At 41.3% G+C, this 22,395-nt stretch overlaps 1 protein-coding gene across 1 annotated transcript in view; it reads right to left on the bottom strand.

The window, feature by feature from the left end:
• Window positions 1-22,395, bottom strand: part of LOC121951323 (cadherin-12-like) — a 109,686-nt gene that overhangs the window by 50,912 nt on the left and 36,379 nt on the right. Inside the window, exons 5-6 of the mRNA XM_042497600.1 lie at window positions 11,876-12,043; window positions 11,533-11,720 (exon numbers count right to left, since the gene is read on the bottom strand). Of these exons, the coding sequence (XP_042353534.1) occupies window positions 11,533-11,720; window positions 11,876-12,043 (356 nt within the window). The remainder of the gene's footprint in view (window positions 1-11,532; window positions 11,721-11,875; window positions 12,044-22,395) is intronic.

The following is a 22,395-nucleotide window of genomic DNA, read 5'->3' as shown; positions in this document are numbered from 1 at the left end:
TGCAGCTCGAGCCCGACCTCTCGCTCGAAAGAGCTATCCAAATAGCACGCCAGAGTGAACAAATTAAGCAGCAGAACGTGAGCCTGCGTGCGGATTGTGCAGTGGATGCAGTGAGACAAAGAAAGCAGCAGTTTCGCGCTAAAAAGAGTGACAATGACGGACAACAGTGGCAGAAACAAGAGCAAGGTGAGCAAAGAAACCCTGTTGCATGTTCTCGCTGTGCTAGACCACATGGAAAAAAACAACCCTGCCCAGCTAAGAATAAGAGGTGCCGAAAGTGTACAAAAATTGGACATTTCGAAGCAGCCTGTCAAACAAAAATGCTGAAAGAAGTGGCAGTGGTCTCTGACAACACATCAGAGGGGGACGGGGATATGTTTTTCCTTGGTGCAGTGACTGAAACTAAGCCAGCTGTAATCGAGCAGCCAGACACTGACGATGAGTGGCTTGTGGAGCTGCCTGTAAATGACAGCATAGTCGAATTTAAAATCGACACAGGCGCTGACATCACTGTAATGTCACAGACTGCATTTAACAGACTGCACCAGAGCCCAAGATTGGTCCCAGCAAAGAAAATACCATTAGTCACCACTGTACTTTACCTCACCAGAGGTAAAGTACAGTGTATTGGCAAATTCCTGGCCAAAACTCAGTTTAAAGGACAGAACTACCACTACTGGGTTACTGTCATAACGGGCCCGTATGCTCACAACCTATTGGGAGGGACTGTTGCCAAGAGGATGGGGTTGGTCAAGCACATTAATGGCGTCGACACAAACATGTTAGCCGACGTGTTTGGGGACATCGGCCTGCTAAAGTGTAACCCTGTGAAAATTGAACTGAAGGCAGGTGCCGAGCCCTACATTCTAATAGCGCCACGACGCATCCCATTTCCTCTTCTGTCAAAAGTGGAGACAGAACTGAAGTGCATGCTCGCCATGGGGATGTGCCCCGATGGTTCCAGTGGAAAAGAGGAACTGAGACAAAGTGAGGGTGTGCGTCGATCTCAAACGCTTAAACAAAGCCATGAAACGTGACCGTTAAAGCGTGTTTTCCACCTTGGACGCTTCCTGTGGATTTTAGCAAATCCCTCTGGACGCAACCAGCCAAAAGCTGACAACATTCATAACCCCGATTGGCAGATTCTGCTTCCGAAGGCTGCCATTTGGAATTACATCAGCTCCAGAAATCTTCCAAAGACAAATGTCAACACTGCTGAAGGGTCATGAGGGAGTTGTTGTGGTGATGGACGACATACTCGTGTTTGGAGCAAATAAAGAGGAGCACGACAAGCGTCTGAACGGAGTTCTGAGGACCGTGAAAGACAGCGGCTTGAAACTGAATAAAGCAAAATGCTATTTTGCAAAGTCAGAGATAAAATACTTCGGTCACATCATCAGTGCTGAGGGCATGAAACCAGACCCTGCTAAAGCGAAAGCTATCACTGACATGCCAAGTCTGACCAACTTGGAGGAGCTTCGCCAGGTCCTGGGTCTCATCAACTACATCGGGAGGCTCCTGCCTGATCTCTCCGCGAAACTGCATCCAATCACTTGCCTGTTGAGGAGAGACAGCGAGTGGATATGGAGTGACGCGCAAGAACAGGCATTTGCCGCTATTAAAGCCATGCTGGTGTCAGCTCCAGCTCTTGCTTAGTACGACGCAAACAGAAAGACTGTCATCAGCGCCGACGCAAGCAGCTTCGGCTTACGAGCAGCACTGTTGCAAGAACACAGAGACGGCTTAAAGCCAGTGGCATTCTGCTCCCGCACGCTGTCCAAGGCAGAGAAGAGATATTCTCAAATTGAAAAAGAGTGTCTGGCAGGCGTGTGGGCGTGCGAGCGGTTTGCACACTATGTGCAGGGCATGGATGGCTTCCGCCTGCAAACGAATCACAAACCCCTGGTGCCGCTCATAAACACATATGACTTGGACAAAGCACCTCCGAGGTACCAGAGACTCCTGATACGGCTCTTAAGGTTTCACGTGGTAGCTGAGCACGTTCCAGGGAAACAGCTGGTCGTCGCCAATGCTCTCTCCCGGAGCCCGCTGGCTGACGTGAGAGATGAGAGCACAGATCAGGAGGTGCAAGCATATGTCGAGTCCATCGTAGCAAATGCACCTGTCTCATCACAAAAACTCGCACAGCCACACAGCATGACACAGACCTGCAGAGGATTGTGCGCTTCATCAGGTACGGGTGGCCGCCAAAATCAATGCTGTCACCATCGCTGCATGGATTTTACAATGCAAGAGCACACCTCTCAGAGACTGATGGCTTAGTGCTATACCAGAACCGGCTGGTCATCCCTTCTGCACTAAGAGCAAATGTGTTGAAACTGTTGCATGAGGGACACCAAGGACTGACACGGTGCTGTGCACGTGCCAAGACGTCTGTGTGGTGGCCGCGCATCGGTGCTGAGATCACACAGACAGTATCCATGTGTGAATTCTGCATCGAAAACAAACCTGCTCACAGACATGAGCCCCTCCTGACCACACCCCTGCCCGAGGGCCCCTGGCAGCGTATTGCTGCTGACTTGTGTGAATCAGGAAAGGAGGATTATCTCATCGTGACAGACTACTATTCTCGGGACATTGAAATCGCTCACCTGTCTACAACATCAAGCCATCAAGTCATTAACCGGCTCAAGAGCATGTTCGTGAGGTGGGGCATTCCCTTGGAACTAGTGAGTGATAACGGCACTCAGTTCACGTCCGCAGAGTTTCAAGACTTCAGCCGGGAGTATGGGTTCGTACACACGACATCTAGCCCCCATTACCCCCAGGCTAACGGCGCTGCGGAGCATGCCATACAGACTGCAAAACACATCTTAAAGCAACCTGACCCACATCTTGCTCTGATGTGCTACAGAGCAACCCCTAGTGCTGCGACAGGGGTGAGCCCAGCTTCGGTCATGGCTGGGAGAGAAATCCGAACAACACTTCCTATGCTGGAGAACAAGCTGCGATCTGCTCCTGTGGACCGACAGCAAGTCCAGCAGAAGGACTTCCAGACCAAGTCTGCTTACCAGTTCTTCCACGACCATCATCATTTTGCACTGCCTCTCCCTGCTCTAAACCCTGGGCAGGACGTCAAAGTAAAACTGGATGGAGAGAAGGGGTGGAAAACATCCGCTAGAGTCCTCGGGAGGTGCAGAGAGCCACGATCTTACATGGTTGAGACAGACAACGGAGCCGTACTGCGTTGCAACCGGAGACATCTGCAGGCTGTTCCACAGTCTGCTGACCCACCAGACCAGCAGCCGTTGCCACCTGGGTCTCCTGTGCAGCAGCCCAAAAGCCCCATACCTGTGGTCTGTACTGGCCTCAGAAACCAGGTTGCTGATCAGAGACAGTCAGACTCAGCTGCAGAGTGTGCACTACAGAGCTCACCTCCATGCAGTACCGTGCAGGTGACTTCCAGAGGTCGTGAGGTCAGAGTTCCTCTCAGATATAGAGACATCTAAGAGACTCAGACCTGCTCAGTTTCACACTAAGTTCAGTTCATCAGTTGTGTGAGAGATAATTTGAGTACAGGATAATTTCTTGTTTAATTTGACAGTCTAAAGGAATTATATGGTCAAATTTGAGTATACATATGACATATTATTTGTTGTTATTTCTTGAGGCAATGTGATTATTCTTTAGTTAAAAGAAAGTGAAATCTTAATTTTAAAGGTCACATCCCTGTTGGTGTAATACAGCAACCATCTAAGGACTTGTTGGACTGTTCTGCAAACTCTGATAGGAACAGCAACTGTTGAGGGCAGAAGCTGTTGTGTTCTCAATATTCATGTTTATGTGTGAGATATGCATCTTGGTTAAAGTATGTGGGGTTAACCACTTTAAGGGGGAGATGTGATGATACGCGACAAACGGGTTGCCGTAGTCGCGCCGTTGACGTCATCAGTGTGTTTACACAGGAATAACGCAGGTGTACCGTTAGCTGTTACCCGCTAATAAATGGACAGATAAACGCCGAAGTGAGTCGACGTAGTCCTCATCTTTCCTATAACAGCGACCGTTCATGACATTTGGAAACACGTGGAGACAGCACAGAGCAATTCCATCTCACGTCACACAGTGTGAGCGGCCCAGCTTCATTCACCTCCCCCCATCTACTCAACTTGATGTCCAAATAATCACACAATCAGTTGTTTCTCTATATGTCCATCTGACAGAACAGAGGTGTGCTTTACGGTGAATAAGGACTGTGTGATGGTGGCATTGTAAGGTGCTATCCTGTTCCTGCTGTGGATCACAAGCCTATTCTCATTCCAGACTCGTAAAATAGCACCACTTTGACAGTGCTTTTAGCGTACGAATGCAATACTAAAAGCCTTGTTATGGGTTTGCATGAAACATTGCTGGACAGCTTCAGGTGAGAACGTGGCTGGACAGAACTGGTCGTGGTGTTTTTGTACGCCAGCAGACGACTAGAAAGCACCTAAGAACATGGCCACGGAACCTGCTGCAATTATAAAGCAGCAGCCAATGATGTAAGAAGTCACAAAACAGACTGAATTACAGTGTACAGGTTAAAGAAGCTGATGGGATCACATTTCACTGGAGTTGCACCTTGTATATTTGTGAGAAAAAAGCAGAGGACTGGCAAAGAGGGCCAATGGCCAATGTATTTTTAACATTGAGCCTGATTACCACTGTTCAACACCTCTGTTTCTATGATTTTGTCATAATCCAGACAGCTTGTAAATGAAGATGATTTTTTCTAGTAAGGATCGGACAAGTTATTTATTTTAACAAATGTATTTAAATAAATGATAAGTCAAATATTAACTTTTAAAAATGAAATGTTCAATTTATTGTGTTGAGAAGTTTGCTGTTCACTGCTTTTGGCATTGTGGCATACAGACTCTTCACCTGTCTCTCTTTTAACTATATTCTTTCTTTGTGTTCAGTGTTTATCCCTCTGAACTCATTACAGTCAGCAAATCCTCTTAGACTGAGGGACTGCAGACACGCTGCAGAGCAACTTCACATGATGAAAGAGACACCAAGTGGAAGACAGACCTAGACGGACTGAGTAAAAATGTCCTCTCTTTCCTAAAGATTCAAATAGCTGCACTCCAGAGGAACAAAGTGTCTCCTGACTGATCTGAATTTGTCTGGTGTAGACCAGTAACATGATAAAAGTGCGGAGAGTTAGAACCTCTCCAGGATCGATAAAATTCACTCTGTTTTTCACTTAGCCGACACACACCTGTAGGGTTAAGTTAGGGAAAAGGGAAAGGGAAGAGAGCTGATTGGCAGCAAGGGAGCCAGGCAGGATTTAACTGATTGGCATCATGCCACAGAGAGAGGAGAGGAACAGAAGACAGAGAGAGGAGAGGAGTTAGTGTCTGATAGAACTATCCGATAGAACAGCAACACACAAATTGTTACAATAATAAAAAAAAATAAAAATAATTATTGTATCATGATATTTCCGCTGCCTGTGTGTTCAGCTCAGAGGTATGCCCACTTGTCCTTAATATTCTTGTTGCCGGTCATGTGGACCATCAGTTAGCTTTTGTGAGATGATGCTAGCAGCTACGGAACCATTTCAACACCACTGAGCAAGAAGAGTGATCAGAGAAGAAAAGAGCAAAAAAAGACATTTAAATCACACCATCACTAGCATTGTTTTCTATTTCTAGATTAGCTGTCTGTTGTCTCTGGACACCTGAGGAGGCTTTATGGATGCTGGCTGGCTTTGAGCTCTTGGCTACATGTCAACATTCTGCTTCCTTTAAAGTCACACTCTGATTGTTCATCGCCCAATACCAAGCTTTACTCTCAGGTAATGGCGTAACCTGCAAGTATTTTTTTTGACCACTTGGAATCAGTGCAACATGCCGTAAACACAACACTGACGTGTTATCACCTCATAACGTTGATATGTTTTGGCAAACAGATGCCTAATTACACCTCCAGCACAAAGAGCAACATAAGCATTCATTTTCAGTTTTGTTTCTGTCCAGCTGATGAATGTCAGTCCAATATTCACTCTTCTTTTATCTCTCCACTGACAATATGTTCTCACCCCAAGTTGTCACACGTTGCTGCTCTGCAGTGGACCTCCATCTCATGTTTTAGGTATTCTTCTGTGTCTGCGCTTTACGTTCCAAGATGCTGATACTGTGATGTCAGCACAAGCACATGGGCTGATGCTGCACATGGTTATATTTAGACAACACAAGCAAATGGCAACCAATGCTGGGACGTCAACAAATGCACATGCTGACACAAATGGTTAAGATTGGGGGAAAGAGGCACATGGTTTAAAAAAACCCCATCACATTCAGACAGGAAGCAAACATCTGACTTCCACATAAAAGTACGGGTTTGCTGGACCCATCAACAACCCCTTCCACGCACCCTTGCGCTCCTTACATTGTCATTGTTGACAGAATTTCAACCTGAAGCTGTTATGCAGTGTTTCATGCAGAGAAGCCAGGTGCTGTCCCGCCCTCCACTAGTTTATAATAACACCATGAACGCTTCTGTCTGGTCATGTTCTCACCTAACTATGTCCAGGAGCATGTCATGCAGATGTAAAAGGTGGCTTTTGGAGTTGCAATCTTTTGCCAATAGCACTGTTAAAGCAGCAGTATTTTACAAAATTCAGAACGAGAACGGGCTGCCAACTTCTGAGAAACTCATCTGTTTCTTTAAACACCAGCTAGTCTCACTGTGCCTGTCTGCTGTATGCTGAGGACAGTGGCTTTACCTGAAAACAGCTGCTGCTGAAAACAATACTGACCATGAGCTATGAGACTGAACAAATTTTGGAGCACTGCATTAAAACAATAAGCTGAAAGAGGCTAAAATGCATTTATGCAAATATGCAAATGAGTGCGTCCTTACAGAAAATGTTCCCATGTTCCCAGTCGAAAACAAAACAAGATAAATAAAATCGAACAAAAAAACACCCTCAGTTTTCTGAGACATTTCAAACTCTTTAGATTTTGTCCTGTAGCTACAATATTAACAAAACTAGCTAATTAAAGTAAGATTATCCAAGAAGGAATCTTGTTACGTTAGTTAATGGCTAGTCCTTAAAGTTGAGAAAGGAGAAAAAAAATTGGAAATATACTTTCCTCCTGCAGCATTCTCCTGTCCCAGGCCCCTTTCAAACCGATGACCACAGGCACATGTATGCACTTCATACATACTGATTAATCTTATTTCATTGTTTCATTTCAGAGTTGTGCACAATGCATTCACTCAACTCCCCGCTCTCTGTTTCTCTCAGACCACAAATATAAACCAGGATTCGCTGTTAACCACCTCATCTGACTTTCACTCTTTTTAAACTATGTCCATTTCTATTTTACAGTGTCTAAAATAGTGCAGATGGGTTTACATAGCAGTTGATGGAAAGCCTGCTACAGCTCACACAGACTCTAAATATTGCTCCTGGACTCAGCTCAAAAAAAAAAAGTGACTGCTTCGATCATATCAGAAGCACCAGAGGACATCAACAGGCCTGAACATCAGTCCGCTGTGTTGCCACACTCTTTCATTAAAGATCACATCCGATGCTTTTTGAATATTTTGCATTCCAACATTATTATTATTTTTAGGAAGACTCACAAAACAATGCTCATATTTATTCCCGAATCAAACTTTCAGCCTGTAAATAACAAAGCCGGCCTGTCAGCCCGACGAGTCTCAAGGCTCACTGAATCTGAAACTGTGACTTAATGTTTTCCTTTTGAACACTGGATCAACTTACAGTCATGTCAAGTTCTTCAGTAGTTCAGTGCACATGAAAAAGCTCCATGTCCTCATTCTGTAACCCTGCTGAATGTCATTTCCCTTTTTATGATAAAGTGTTTTGGGGGAAAATGCATCAGGTGTCTCCTCAGAGCCCGTTTGTGTCTGTTGCCACTCAGATCTCCTTTAGTGCTCTAGCTGAACCTCTCGATAAATTCCTGTTGCTTCAAACAGTCTGATGCACACAAACACAGTGACACTGAGACTTCCACCTGCAACAGGTACAAACACACCAGGGACATGTTGTATTGAATCTACATGAAATATTATAATGTATACAAGAAATGTATAGTAAAGCATGGCCTCCAGTATGCAAAACTTATATTTGCACATACATTTAAAATGATTACACTAGACCTATCATGACTGAAACATTTCTGTCAGCTGTTATGCAGCCCATTCTCATTCCCAAGTCATCAAATACCATTGTTTTTGCACTTATTTTGGCGTCAGGTCCCAGTGCAAAAAGCCATTTTTTCACATCTGCATGATACACCGCTAAGCTGCAGCTGAGAACATGGGCAGACAGAACTGTTCATGGTGTTATTATGTGCTGGCAGCTGGCCCTATGGTACCTTCAATAGGTGCCTCCCCCAGATTCATAGGTTGAAACACTGATGGTAACGACATATTATAAGGAGAGCATGGGCCCCTTTTGTGCAGGCAGGCTGGAGGTGTGGTGGATGGGTCCAACCAAGTGGGACTTTTGTCCAGTATTCACTTTGGGGATATCCAGGCAGATGGAGGAAGAGTTTAGCACAGTTAAACACATACTACCTTCATTGTTTTGATATCCATTTAATGCTACATTTCTATTTAGTCGACACATACGTCCCCCATTTTTATGTAACTCACCTGTTTACATGTCATTAAGGCCCAGAGTCACACATACTCAAGGGCGGGGCCGCTTGAGTGACAGCTCCACCCTCTTGACCAAATATGCTCAAAAACCAAAATGGCGATGGGTGAAATGCTGAACTCATGGCTTTTAAACGCCAAACCACAAACCAGAGGGTGACATCACAGTAGCTACATTAATTTATACAGTCTATACAATAATCCCAGCCTACCTTTTAACCCCTACTCCTCTCTGCTCCTTGTAACCCTTCCAGTAATAATACCCTGCATTCAGAGAAACAGTATCTCATCCAGTTCCAAGGGCTGATTGAAAAATTCCCACACAGTTCACACACATACACACATGGAGTGACATAGAATCTGGGGGAGGCACCTATTTGGAAAAAGCTTTTGAGTCAAACTTAAAGTCAGGGTTTTCTCAACTGTTTTAATCCCCCTTACTTTTACAGTCTGAAGGCAATATGTGAAAGTAATGTAACGGTTTCATAATCATGTCCACTTATGCTTGACGACTGCCTCTTTGTTTTAAAACAACAAGCAGGAATAGAACAGAGCTGTGGATTTCTGGCCTCTCTCATTTCTAAAATAAGAGATGTAGCAAAGATTCGTGCTCTGAGAGTAGTTGCCGTGTCTGTTCTGATTTAGAGGACAGTCTGACATAAAAGCAGGCGCAGCCCTCTGATGTTAAACTGCTTGATGTGATGTGACATGTGCGCTGTGTGTTCCAGTGTGTGTTTCTCAGTGGGTGTGTATGTAAGTGTGGAGATGGTCTCCCTGTGGATGGAGCATTTAACCAAGATTAAGTTTTGTCAAGTCCTCAGATGACTCCTTTTGGAAGAGCTCCGCTTTGAGATCTGATTACTCATTAAAACCTTTATGAGGAGACATAAAATCAGTGAAACTAGCTGCTGTGCTCGGTCTGGAGCCGGAGTCATATGGTCAAGTTTACGCTTGAAGAGAAAAAGTAATAATAATAATAATTCTTATCTGTCTCCCTCCTCTTCTCTTTTGTTCCTTTGGCTATTCTCTACGCTTTCCTTTCTTTCTTTTCTCTTCACCATTCTTCTAATATGTATCACACATCTTCAATCATCAGGGGGATCCAAAGGCTGACACTGCAAATTCAGGTCTGTTTTGTGTGCAGGAGAGTGCGCGTTGCATGCATGAGTATGTAAGGCATTATCTAGTCTAACAGCTTGGTTCAGTGGAAGGTTAAGAGGGAGAATGATTGGAATCACTGCCAGATCAGCACAATCCTGCCAAAATGCTGGTGTTAGCAAAATTTGCCTTTGGTCCTTATTTATTACTTTATTCTATTAAATTATTATTATTGCAATACTTAATTTTTTTTTATTTGCATTAAATTTTCTCTTACTATTTTAGGTTTAGAAGAAGAGACCAAACCAAATTCCTTCTATGTAAAAACCTAATTGTCAATAAACTGTGTTCTGATTCACATGGCTAACTTCAAGCCACTTGAAATGTAAAGCCGCAGACAGAAAAAGTGAGCTTGATGTAGAGTTACAGTATGGAAAGAATTCATGCCGAATAGCTAGGAGGAGAATTACAAAAAGACTTCACTCTACACTGAAACTGAGGTAAGCAGTAAAATTACTTTTATATATAAAATAATAGAACTTTCATTAACTTAAGTCAACTTAGCTAGAACCGACAGTGTTTTAATATTACATATTACTATTTTACATATAGTGGACAATAAATGGTTATCTAGCTTAACTTAAAGCTTTAAGCTGGGATACATTAAGCTGTTATTTAAGACTAGTTTGTTTAATTTGGGGTGTTAAATGCACGAAGTATGCAAAATGTAATTGCTTAACACTTTGATTGTCAGGTCTTGTCATTTTTAAATGACAGCTGAATTTAATAGATGTGCAACACCTACTGTTATCAAAATGCATCAGTATTCTGTGTTGGAAATGGTTAGGGGCTTCAAGTATTTTCTTTCCATATGTATCAAAACGGTAGATACAAACTATTATAAATATAATTTATCATTAGGTGTCTATTGTAAAGTTGGTATGCTCCATTCATCATGGGGCCTCATTTACTTGTTGAATTGTGTTGGTTTAAGATAATTATGCAAATTTCATATCTGAATGAATTAATCACATCAGACAAAATCAACTGTGTTTCACATAAGGTTCGTTCTTTGGCGTGATTGAAACTAGTATACAATGTTTTATTTGACTAAAAGTCAAGTCAGTTTTATTTATAGAGCTCATTATAACAAATCAAAATTTGCCTCAGAGGGTTTTACATCATATGATATCCCTCTGTCACCACCAAACAAACATGGTCTTTCGAAATCAGGACTCAGACAAAGACAGATTCGATAATATGCTGAATCTATACATCATGGATTAAACAATCAGCTCTCATTAGCTAGAATGATTATCAGTTGGTTTAGCCTGATGATGCATGAATCCTGGTCATATTTTGAAAATACCAATATGATGTCAAATAGCCCTCCATGTCTACATATATCATTTAATAGGTATCATTCAGCATCTGATCTTTACTTTCCAGAATGTCACTACCGTGATGTCAATACAAGCACATGTTGGGATTACACTGCGCGTGATTATGCTCAGGCAACAACGGCATAAACCAATACCAGGATGTCAACAAATTTCCACGTTCTCATCTCAACTCATGACATGTTTCCCCTTTGCAGTGCACTTTTTATGTCTACATATTACATGATTTTACACCAAAAGCACTGTCAAAGCCTCAGTATTTTACACATTTGGAATGAAAACATGCTGAAAATCCATAACCCAATGGATCATCATGCATACCATGCTGGTGCAGCACAGATATGTCTTTGTGTAAAAAAAGAGCTAATATGCAGCTGATGATGAGTGAATGTACCTTTTTCAAGACTACCACTCCCTCTTGACTTTGGTCAGAGGAGATGATGTCAAACATGTTGCCCTCATCTCCTGGAACTATGGTGTAATCCACCTCTGCATTGCTGCCAGCATCCAGATCGTGGGCCTGAATCCGACCCACTGCTGAGCCAACTGACGCTAACTCTGGCACCCGCAGATGGAAAATACCTGACAGAAGGAGAGAAGAAGGAGGGAGTGAAAAGCAATTAATTTAAGAAAGAACATGGACTAATTTCATTCATGCATTTTTACAGACAAAGCAAAGATTCATTCATCTATCCAAACAACCAGCCAATCAGACATTATCGTTGTGACTTTCTTACTCTTAGCAAAGCGTGGTGGGTTGTCGTTGACGTCGCTGAGGGTGATGTTAATGGTGGTGGTGGAGGCCAGCCCCCCTAGCTGACCTCCCATGTCCTTTGCCTGAAGTAGAACCTGGTACTCTGTTTTCACCTCGCGGTCCATGTTGGCTAGAGCTGTCCTGATCACTCCTGGAGGAGAGGGGGATTGAAAAGGCTGCTCATCATGATATTTAGACAGATACAGGGTACTCTGGATTTAACCTTCATTAGGTCAAAATTTTACAGTACTTTGCCTGCTGAAGTCCTGTTTCATTCCTCACACGACTAATTGGGCCTAAGTGCCCCCTGCCTCTCTGTTATCAGTGTTTGATCAGGACTGAGAGAGCTTAGAGTTAAAAAATTAGCAAAGACATGAGAGGAGTCAAAGAAGGAATGGAATTGATTCAGGCGAGGGCAAAGATTCAGCACTCCAGGAGAGAGGACCGGAGTGTCCTAAAGGTTTCTTTGACCAAGTGAAGGACATACTGTAAGTTGAGTTGAGTTCAGAGATTTCTTGGTTTAATGAAGTGGTCAGAGAAATGCAGCGCCGTGTTCTGTGCAGCTTATCAGACAAATAAGCAAGTAAGGCATTGAGGTATGTTTTACCTGTGCAACTATCTGTATCTAAACATTATTACACAAAGTGATTTTACCATAAAGTCTAGAGCATATCCTAAAAAACAGTACAAACCTCATTCTTGAAACTGTAACATATACATTTTAATACACAGGGCACCCTTTTGTGTCTCCAATCATACAGGGCTGAAAAAGCCTGTTTTAATTCTGAAGATGTTAAATGCTGTTCATTTTGGAATTATTTCGTTGTAAGATCCTAAAAGCCAACCCTCTAGCTGTATGATATGCCAACATGTAGCATCACCTGAGAATGCAGCCAGACAAAACCATTCAAGATGTTATGATACACAAGCAGACGGCCGGACGGCACTTGCTACAGCAGCATGATAGGCAGACGGGCAGCATCAGCTGAGAACACAGCCAAACAGAACTGGTTACATCTGCATGACAAGCCACTGGACAGCATCAGATTGAAACTCACTGCTGATAACAACATAATATAGGGAGCAGGCTGTTCTCTATAGTGGGATGGGTGGTGGATGAGTTCAACAAACCCTGGACTTTCATACGGGAGTCTAATGTTCACTTCAGAATGCGATTTAAAGTGATCACATTATCAGAAATTGTGAGGTATTATGAGGAATATTGGATTTTACCGTAGCAGTCTTCTAGTTTGGCACTCAACAACACAACATCAAGACTCTTATGTAGCCTACAACCCTGTGGTGGTGATTCATGTTTCCCTCCAGTTTTCCTTTGTTTTGCCCTCCAGTTGATATCGCGATGTCATTGTGAAGTCGACCCTAAAAGGGTCTATATAAGGTGAATCAGCATAATCCAACATACACACTTGTTTAATTACTTCTGATGGTTCATGAGTTAAAAGCCATCGCATAAAACAAGTTATAACCAACCACATGATGGCGCTGTCTGTACCATCTTTTAATGTGTTAAGCATGTCCAGAGAGGGCACCTGTCCATAACGTATGAATACTTTCACACTTGCAATTGTTAAGATTTCAGCTTTCAAACATTCTTTCCATAGAGTCTCAATTATAAATTGTAATGCTGTATTTAAAAAAATGTATATGAAAGTATATGAAACCACTGACAATTGTTGAGTTAAAGAAAAGTAATAGCATTTATTCCCTAAAATGTATAATTTAATGTTAAACAAGTATCAGTCCAGAAGTTGATAAACACCAAAAAATGGTGACATAATGATTAAGTATAAAAAGTGAAGAGAACAAAAGTGTAAGAGCTGTAATCACATTTGCATCTGGACAAGGCTCTGAGATAAAAGGATCCATTTGCAGTACTTCACTTCTAAAATGTTGATTCCGGCCATGTCCAGCTCAGAGGAGACCTGGGGGCATGCCCAGAACACACCTGAGAGATTTTATCACCTCTGGACTTGTAATGCTCATGGAAAGCTGCGAAGAGAGAGGTTTCTCTGGGTCACATTCATGCTACAATTCTATGCTCAACAATTGCTCTGCACTGGCAGAGGTTTTGGAGGTAGGAAGTAATGAGTGACTCTGTTACATGGACTTAAGTAACTTGAGTAAATTGCTGGAGTAATGCAGCAGACATTTAGCTCCTTTAACTCCTGGCCTACCTTTTGCTGTTTTCCAATTATGGAGTTATGGAGTCAAATAATGCTAGCAGCTAATATTTGCAGTCCACTGTGCAGAGAGCCGTGAGAATGACGACTGGTCTGAAGTCAGTGGGTACATTAAAGGCTGAACTGACAGACAGCACAGAGAGAAGTGTTCCTGTTCAGGCCATTCTCATCATGAAGTTATCAAATACTGCCACTTTTGCAGTGATTTTGGCATAATATCCCAATGCCAAAAACAAACTTTCATGGGTTGCATAAGCTGAGAACACAGCAGTATGATACACGGATGGGCAGCACCGATTGAGAAAGCAGTCAGATGGAACCTGTTGCATCTGCATGATACACCACTGGAAAGTGTCAGTAATTGCAATTTTTGACCTCTCTTTCGTGACAGCATAAATTCATGAATTTTAACATGTTAGGCTGTCATCCTGTACTCCTGGCTTCAAAGTTTTTGTTTTTACCATTTTTTGTTATTTTCCACCATTTTCTCATTTTTGGGATATAGATCAATTGGATGCATGGTTAAGAATGTTCTTTTTCAACATATTGTAGAGCACTGCAAGCCCACTGAATAAATATATGTAACCAAAATGATGTGAGTGTGTTGGTAGGGATGCCAGAGTGTGGTGTGTGTGTGTGTGTATTGACCAATTGTTGTGTGTGTGTGTGTGTGTGTGTGTGTGTGTGTGTGTATTGAAACATTGTTTTGTGTGTGGGGGGGACCAAAATACAGACACTGAAATCCCTATGGAGAAACATGGCTGAAAACCTTTTTTGAACCCATGGCCATTTTAGCATAAAATCATTCAATTTTTAAGACTTTAAAAATGAAGTACTGGCTTCAAAATTTTATTTTTTAGTGAATCATTTTCTTCACATTTGACCTGAAGAACAAATACATGCTAATTCCCTGCTTTCAGCTATAGGCTATTCTACTGCTGGTCATATTTCCCACCGCGCTGTCTCTCTCCCACTCTGTCTGTGTGCACAGACAAGTGCATCATTCCACCCACTTACAAATACATGCACAGTGGTCTTGGGCATATTGCAGCACATCAAATGTGCCACCTTAGCGGGGCACCAAAACAAAGTGGGGTGTACTAGTGCTGGCACAGCCAAATGTATAAATATGTGCAGATATGGCTTTTAATACATTTAAATATTGAAAATATTTCTCTTTTTTTGTGTAAAAAGAAATCAATGTTTTTGCTAATAACTGACATATCCCAGACTGCAATAATCCCCCTCAAAGAAATGTCCTTAGCATTTTGCATATGGAAAATAATTACTCTATTTTGTGTTTTTCTCCTTAAAAAACAGTACCATTATATAAAGAAACTGGCATTTAAAGGGTAAAATTCTGAAAATTATTGATTATTTGGTATTTTTGAACAGGTCTGAAGTTGTTTAAGATATTTAATAAAAAAACAAACAAACATATAACTGTATAGTATTTTTAAAGCAGTTCTCAGAAAGATCCCATTTGAGGACCTTGGGGTATAAGAGTGAGTTTTTGTAATTATCTGACCCTGCACAAAATTAAAAAATGCATAGAAATCAGTGTTGTTGCCAATCATTGACATATCTCAGTATGCAATAATCCCCTCCGAAATACTCTCTTTAGCATGTATCATATGGGAAATAATTATGTTTTTTGTGTTTTTCTCATAAAAATCATGGCATTGTGTAAACAAAGTGGAATTTAAAGGGATAAATTCTGAAAATTAATAATCATTTGGTATTAATGTGGTATTAATGAACAGGTCTGAAACTGTTTAAAAGATTAAACCAAAGAAATTGAAAAAAACTATATTTTTGTATAATATTTTAAAGACGTTTTAGGAGGGTCCCATTTTGGGACCTAGGGGTCTGAAAGGGAGTTTTTGTGACTATTTGAATATCTACAAAAACTAAAAATGCATAGAAGTCAGTGTTGTTGCTAATCTCTGACATATCCCAGACTGTTATAATTCTTCCCAAAAAAATCTCCTTAGCATTTAGCATAAGAACAATAAATCCATTTTTTTTCATTAAAAAACAATGGCATTGGCATTTAAAGGGTTAAAATCCTGAAAATGAATGGCTATTTGGTATTTATAATTTCTGTTTAAAAGATTTAACTAAAATAAAATGGGAAATAATATTACTGAATAGTATTTTTAAAGCAGTTTTAGGGAAGCTCCCATTTTGGGACCCAGGGGTTTCAAAGTAAATTTTTTAAAGAGTGCACAGAGGGCAAGAGCATAATATGTAGACAGAGAAGTCCACTGCAAAACAGCAATATGTGACAATTTGGGATGTGTTAAGGGTGTTTAGTTTATGGTAAATGGTAAATGGACTGTACTTGCATAGCGCTTTTCTAGTCTTTCTCAAAGCGCTTTCACAGGACATGTCATATTCACCCATTCACACAGTATTGGCAGAGGCTACCGAACAAAGTGGCACCTACTAGGTAATAACCATTTATATACATGCACATCGGAAGCAAATTGGGGTTCAGTATCTTGCCCAGGGATTACTTTGACATAAGGATATGAGGAGCCGGGATCAAACCGCTGACCTTGTGATCAGAGGACAACCACTCTACCTCTGAGTCTTTGTAACTCTATTAACAAGTTATCTTATCATGGTCACTGACGTAGTCTGACAGAAAAATAGAACATTGAAAATTCTGAACAGGAAAACAACAAAAAAAAAAACCCAAAAAAACCAGACTAGTTTATTTCATTACTCTGCTGAGGAAGCCACCAGCGATTATGAATGACAGCTCAGCTTTTCTGTCACCCAGTATAACAGCTAACATTAACAGCCTGCCATGGCAAGCACATACATGGACCGAGCTAGCAGTGTCCACAGCTTGCAACATTGGCCCTGCTGTGACTATGACCATCGAGGGGACAAGTGATGGATTGCCTGTTGGGACTATGAGCAACCAGCGTACCTCGGGATACTGCCTCGGGATTCTGCACCCTGGGGACCTATTATAGTACAGAAAATATCCGGCTTTAGTATGTAGGTTTGGAATTAAGTGAAGGACGTGCTCTGTCACCACCATGATTTACTTAATTGCCAACTCCAAAACAACTGGTTTGTGCCAAGGACACTCACCTTAACATTACCTTCTGCTGACTGGCTTAGTTTACTGCTGTTAATGCAAACTTCATCATCACGGAACCATGAATTTATCATAGGACTTATCAATTGGAAAACCCAGCGAGGATCACAAAAAGAATGCAGAATGTAGATGCTTTCTTTGTTGCACAGGTCAAGACGCTTTGACAGAATGGATGCTTCTCCTGCCCCATAGTTCCTTACTTTAAGAGATTACTGTTCAACAGTGAACTCCTGGGGTCAGAGCACAATGAAACCTTTCTGGGTCCGCTTTAAAGATAGCAGCAGAGTTTGGCCCCTTTGATAGGAGCACATTAAACATAGCAATGTGGGTATCTACGCCCTCCTATTTATCCTCAACTGTATGTGAAGAATTGTGTAATCATGGTGCATTTTGCCAGATTTATGCCGATGATAAATAGAGCTGCACTTGTATGATGCATCTCGAGTCTTCAAACCTCTCAAAGCGCTTTTACATGTCACATTCACCCATTCATACACTGGTTGCCTGTGCTACTGTGCAAGGTGCCACCTGCTACTCAGTAACCATTTACTCACATCTCTGAACAGAAAACTCTCTTGAGATCTGTGTGTTTTTATGCATGAATCATGTACTGTATTTTGAGCTGTAATGTTGCTAATTGTTTTTCTTTGTAATATTTTTTGTTGTGCTTGTGCTTTGTTGTTTTAACTTTTTCCTTTGTACATCACTTTGTAACATATTTGCTTACTTGAGGAGCTGGGATTGAACAGCCAATCTTCCAATTAGTGGATGATCCGCTTTACTTCCTGAGCCATGACTGCCCTGTATTTTGTAAGAATCGCACTATAGTTCTTTAAATTCAACAAACTGGACTGAATATTTGTGCATCTGTACACCATGAGGGCCTATTTCTTTTTCTAAAAAATACACTTGATGACTATTAGTGAAGTGTTAAATATATGCACATTTTTGGTATGCTGCTGTCCTGAGTTCTATAGGATCAACAAAGCCTGATTTGTTGAACATTTGATCTTGATGATGATGGTGATGATATCTCCAATCTGGTTTTGAAATCATATTTAAGCATTGATGCCCAAGGGCAGAGATGATTAATTAATTAATTTGAGAGCGGACAGTGCAGGTTCATGTACATCACCATACAGGTATAGTAAACAAGCCGGATTATAGCCATTGGCTAATTTCTATCTGTTGTCCCTGGTAGATGTTCCCTAAAAAGAAAGAACTAAAAGCACATTTATTACAAAAAATTTACATCTAAGGAAAGAACAAAGGTAGACATTTCCACATACATAACATATTATTGAACATTCCCTAAGTATATTGGAGAGGTAGATATTTCAGCAGAGGTAGGCATTGCAGCATACTGAACATAACAATATTGCACATTTCCTAGGTATGATACACCAATAGATGCATTATCAAGTGCTACTTCTTGCATAGCTAATGCGTACAGGTCTGAATAGATTGTAGCTAGTTCTTTAGATGGACTTTAAAAGGGCTGTAGGTGGGACACTCTGACTGTGAGTGGCAGGCTGTTCCACAGAGTGACACCCTTGACAGATAAAACACTCTGACTAAAGGTGGTACGCCCATAGGGAATGTCACAGTCTCCTCTCGAGAGAGCTCTTGTAATGCTGGTGGATGTACGATTATCTGAACATCGGTTTATGAATTTACTTAAGGGGGATGGGGCCAGTCCATTCGAGACTTTGTATACCAGACAAACTTGTTTAAAATGGATGAGAGGATTGAAGGTCAACAGTTCATGTTTAACGAGTAACATGAGGTATATAATACTGGTATGTTGATGGCTTCCTGTCAAATATTTTCAAGGCTTCCTTATGGATTGATTCAATTGGTTTTAGGGTGGTCGTACTGGCAAATGACCAGCTTGTTAAGCAGTATTCTATGCAGATAGGATCGTGGAGTTTAAAAACATTCCAGCTGCATTGCCTGCCAAGTTGTTACTAATATGTCTGAAGCTCTGTAAATAAAACTTTAAAGAATTGGAGAGGTTTTTTTGTGTTCAGCAGAAGACATGATTCGGTTAGCCAGTTTTGGGTAATGGACAGGGCCAGTGTAAGGGTACCTCTGACTTCACTGATGTTTTCAGCCTCACTGAGGATCACTACATCGTCCGCATACATTATGGTTTGAATATTCTGACATAGACTTGGTAAGTTGTTGATAAATAAAGAAAATAAAGTTGGCCCAAAGACCGACCCCTGTGGAACCCTGGCACAACTACCAAGGCAGGAAGATTTATCACAGTCACGTATTGTTTCCTGTCACTCATGTATGAGGCAAACCAGTGAATTTTATGTTCTGAGAGATTAAACTGAGTCAGCCTGGATAATAAGACTTCACAGAATTCACAGTATCAAAAGCTCTCTTTAAGTCATGGAAAACAGTCCCAACATTTGCATTCCTGTCCAACACATTTTTTGTCTTTTCTAAAAACACACATATGGTCGTTTCAGTCGAGTAATGGAGTAAACCCAATTTGCATGGGGTGTAAAGGAGAATGACCCTGATTGAGATGTTTCACAAGTTGTTTAGCGACCCATTTTTCTGCAATTTTAGTTGTAATCGGCAGAATACTGATTGGCTGATAGTTGGATAAATTTGTCTTTTCCCCAGATTTAAAAAATTGGGTTATTGCAGCCACCTTCCAGACTAATGGCAGACATGAGTGTTTGAAGGACAGGTTGACAAGATGAGTAATGGGGCTAACTAAACATTTTTTATGTTCTTTTACAACATCAGTGCTAAGACCAAAGGCGTCCATGGCTTTGGAGTTTTTTAGACCTGTGATCAGGTTAGCCACATCTGAGTCAGTTATTTGTCAGTTATGAGTCAGTAATACTGGAAACAGGTTTATTGTGATTGAGAGGACTGTTGGTACATTTAGGAGAAGTGAAGAGTTTAGTGATCTCATTTACTGAGTTCACAAAGAAAGTATTGAAACTATTTGCTAAGATGACAGGCTTCTTGAACAGGGTGTTGTTTATATTAAGTTCCAGTTTGTTCTTGTTCTGTTGGTGTTGACCTGTAAATTTTTTAATGTTTTGCCATATCAGTTTACCATTACCATTTGGCTCAATGATTTTTAGAAAAAAATCAGCCTTGGCCTTTCTCAGAGTTTGTTAATTTGTTTCGTATGGATGTGAATTTTTGTCAATCAGTGACCAAGACAGTTTTTAAAGATTGTTTTAACAATGCATCTCTCTTACAGATAAGCCTCCTGCAATCCTCATTTACCCATGGTAATGAGTTACCTCCCTTTTTCCTAGCCTCCTTCTAATGGAAAAATGTCCCATGAGCTCTTTGACTGACCTATTCAACAGATCACAAGCAGGGTCCACATCTTCACAAGCGAGTACATTGGCCCAGTTGTAGTTGTTTGAGGCTGTGGCAAAATTTTGCTGCTGATTTTTGGGTATAAAGTGAAAATAAAGTGAAGTGTTAATATGGTAAAGCTACAGTACTTTTACTTTAGGCTGCGCTACTCACCTCTAATGAGACTTTCTAAGGCACAGTGATGTTTTGATCTTGTTTAGTGGTGAGTTGTTATGAGCTGAACTGGGAAGAGAAGTATGGTATGGGGAGTGTCAACTGTAACTGAACAGTACAAACTACAAGTTTGGTGTCAAACTTATGATCAGGACAGAAAGAAGGAAGGACACAGAACAATGCAGAATAAACTCATCCTAGCTGCCAGTCCAAAGCCTTTCGTGTCCGCTTTGTCTCTTTCTGTGTGCATTTGAGCACAGTTAGAGCATATAAAAAAAATACCTCCTGGACTCCGATTGTCTTCTTTTTTCTTTGTGCTCCTGCTGATCTTTCACTGTTTGATGTGGATTGCTGTGATCTTGGCCACCTTCTGCCCACGTACTGAGACAAGGCTAACATCGCAATTGTGTCTAACATTGTGCAAGGATAGTTGTTTTCATCACTTCAGTATATAATCCATTTAAACAGATATGTCAGATGTTGAATTCATGTAGTTACACAGGTTAGAGAATGCAAGTGTAGCAGAGAGAATCTGAGTTAGAAAAAAGTAGGTCAGCTCCTCCCCTTTCCCAACCCCCTTAAATCGGCAGCCTACTTAAGACACCTGTGGCATGAAGGCTGCCTTTCTCTTTGTCTGTGCCTGGTGGCTGCCACATGGTCATGTCTCTGAGTTTACTGTCTGTTGTGCACTGATGGCCTGGTTGTGGTGGTGTCCATTAAAACGGATTTGAGTGGTGAATTGTTCCAGACTGATTGAAGGACATCAGGGTAATTGTAGTACCTGCTCAGACACAATCAGCTGCTGTTTTGTTTTGGGCTGTTTTGTTTTCGTTCTGTTTGCTCTGTTGAGATGAGTGTTTGTTTTAGGTAGTTTTGTAAGTGTTATTAAAATTTGCCTTTTTAGCTTGAACCAACTGGTTTAATACAGTTTTAACCATTTCTTTATTAATATTTCCTTTTGTCCCCCTTACAGTGCAGTGGTTGCTGGCTAGCGGTGGAGGCTAGGCACTCAGGGTGGTTCCCAGCACCTTTCTGTTGTAGTGATAAGGGCACTGGGACACGATAGTTTGCACCCATTTGCTGTGTGTTTGCTGTGAGTTCACGAGTGGTGGGTAAGTGCACTCCTGGGACACTTCCTTTGGTAGTTTGCCTCCCCCTTGCTAGCTTCCACTCACTCCCCCTTTCCCTTGTTTTTTTTGATAGTTTTAATAATTTACTTTGGAAGTGTTTTTATTAATTGAAAAGAGTTAAGAGCATAAATTGTAATAAATTTTCATACCTCCTCCTGTAATTTTGACCCGCATTCATTGCTCACTACTAATTCCTTCTTTTCCCTCCACAGACACTTCCAGTTTTAATGATTATTTATTTTTTTGCTTAAATAATTAGTAATAAATAAATTCTGATTTGCTTCTGAACCACGTCTCTGTCTTGTAGTGCTTGAACCTGTGTTTGCCTTACTGCTTAGAACTGGGTAAAACTCCTTGGGTGAAAGTCCCAAGGTGGCGTTGTCTGGCTTGCAATTTGTATCATTCTGTTACAGCCCCTTTATAATATAAAAGTTCCCACCACCACGTCGCCACACAAGGTTAGGTGGCTTGTAAAGGTCCCATTTGAAAAAGGAAGCTGGTCTCAGTTGCTGGTGGTTTCCAGCATTCTTCTGCTGTTTTCACC

The sequence above is a fragment of the Plectropomus leopardus genome, chromosome 12, assembly GCF_008729295.1.
Source record: "Plectropomus leopardus isolate mb chromosome 12, YSFRI_Pleo_2.0, whole genome shotgun sequence".
Taxonomy (NCBI): domain Eukaryota; kingdom Metazoa; phylum Chordata; class Actinopteri; order Perciformes; family Serranidae; genus Plectropomus; species Plectropomus leopardus.
The sequence above is the reverse complement of the archived record's forward strand: the minus strand, read 5'-3'. Positions and strand labels throughout refer to the sequence as shown.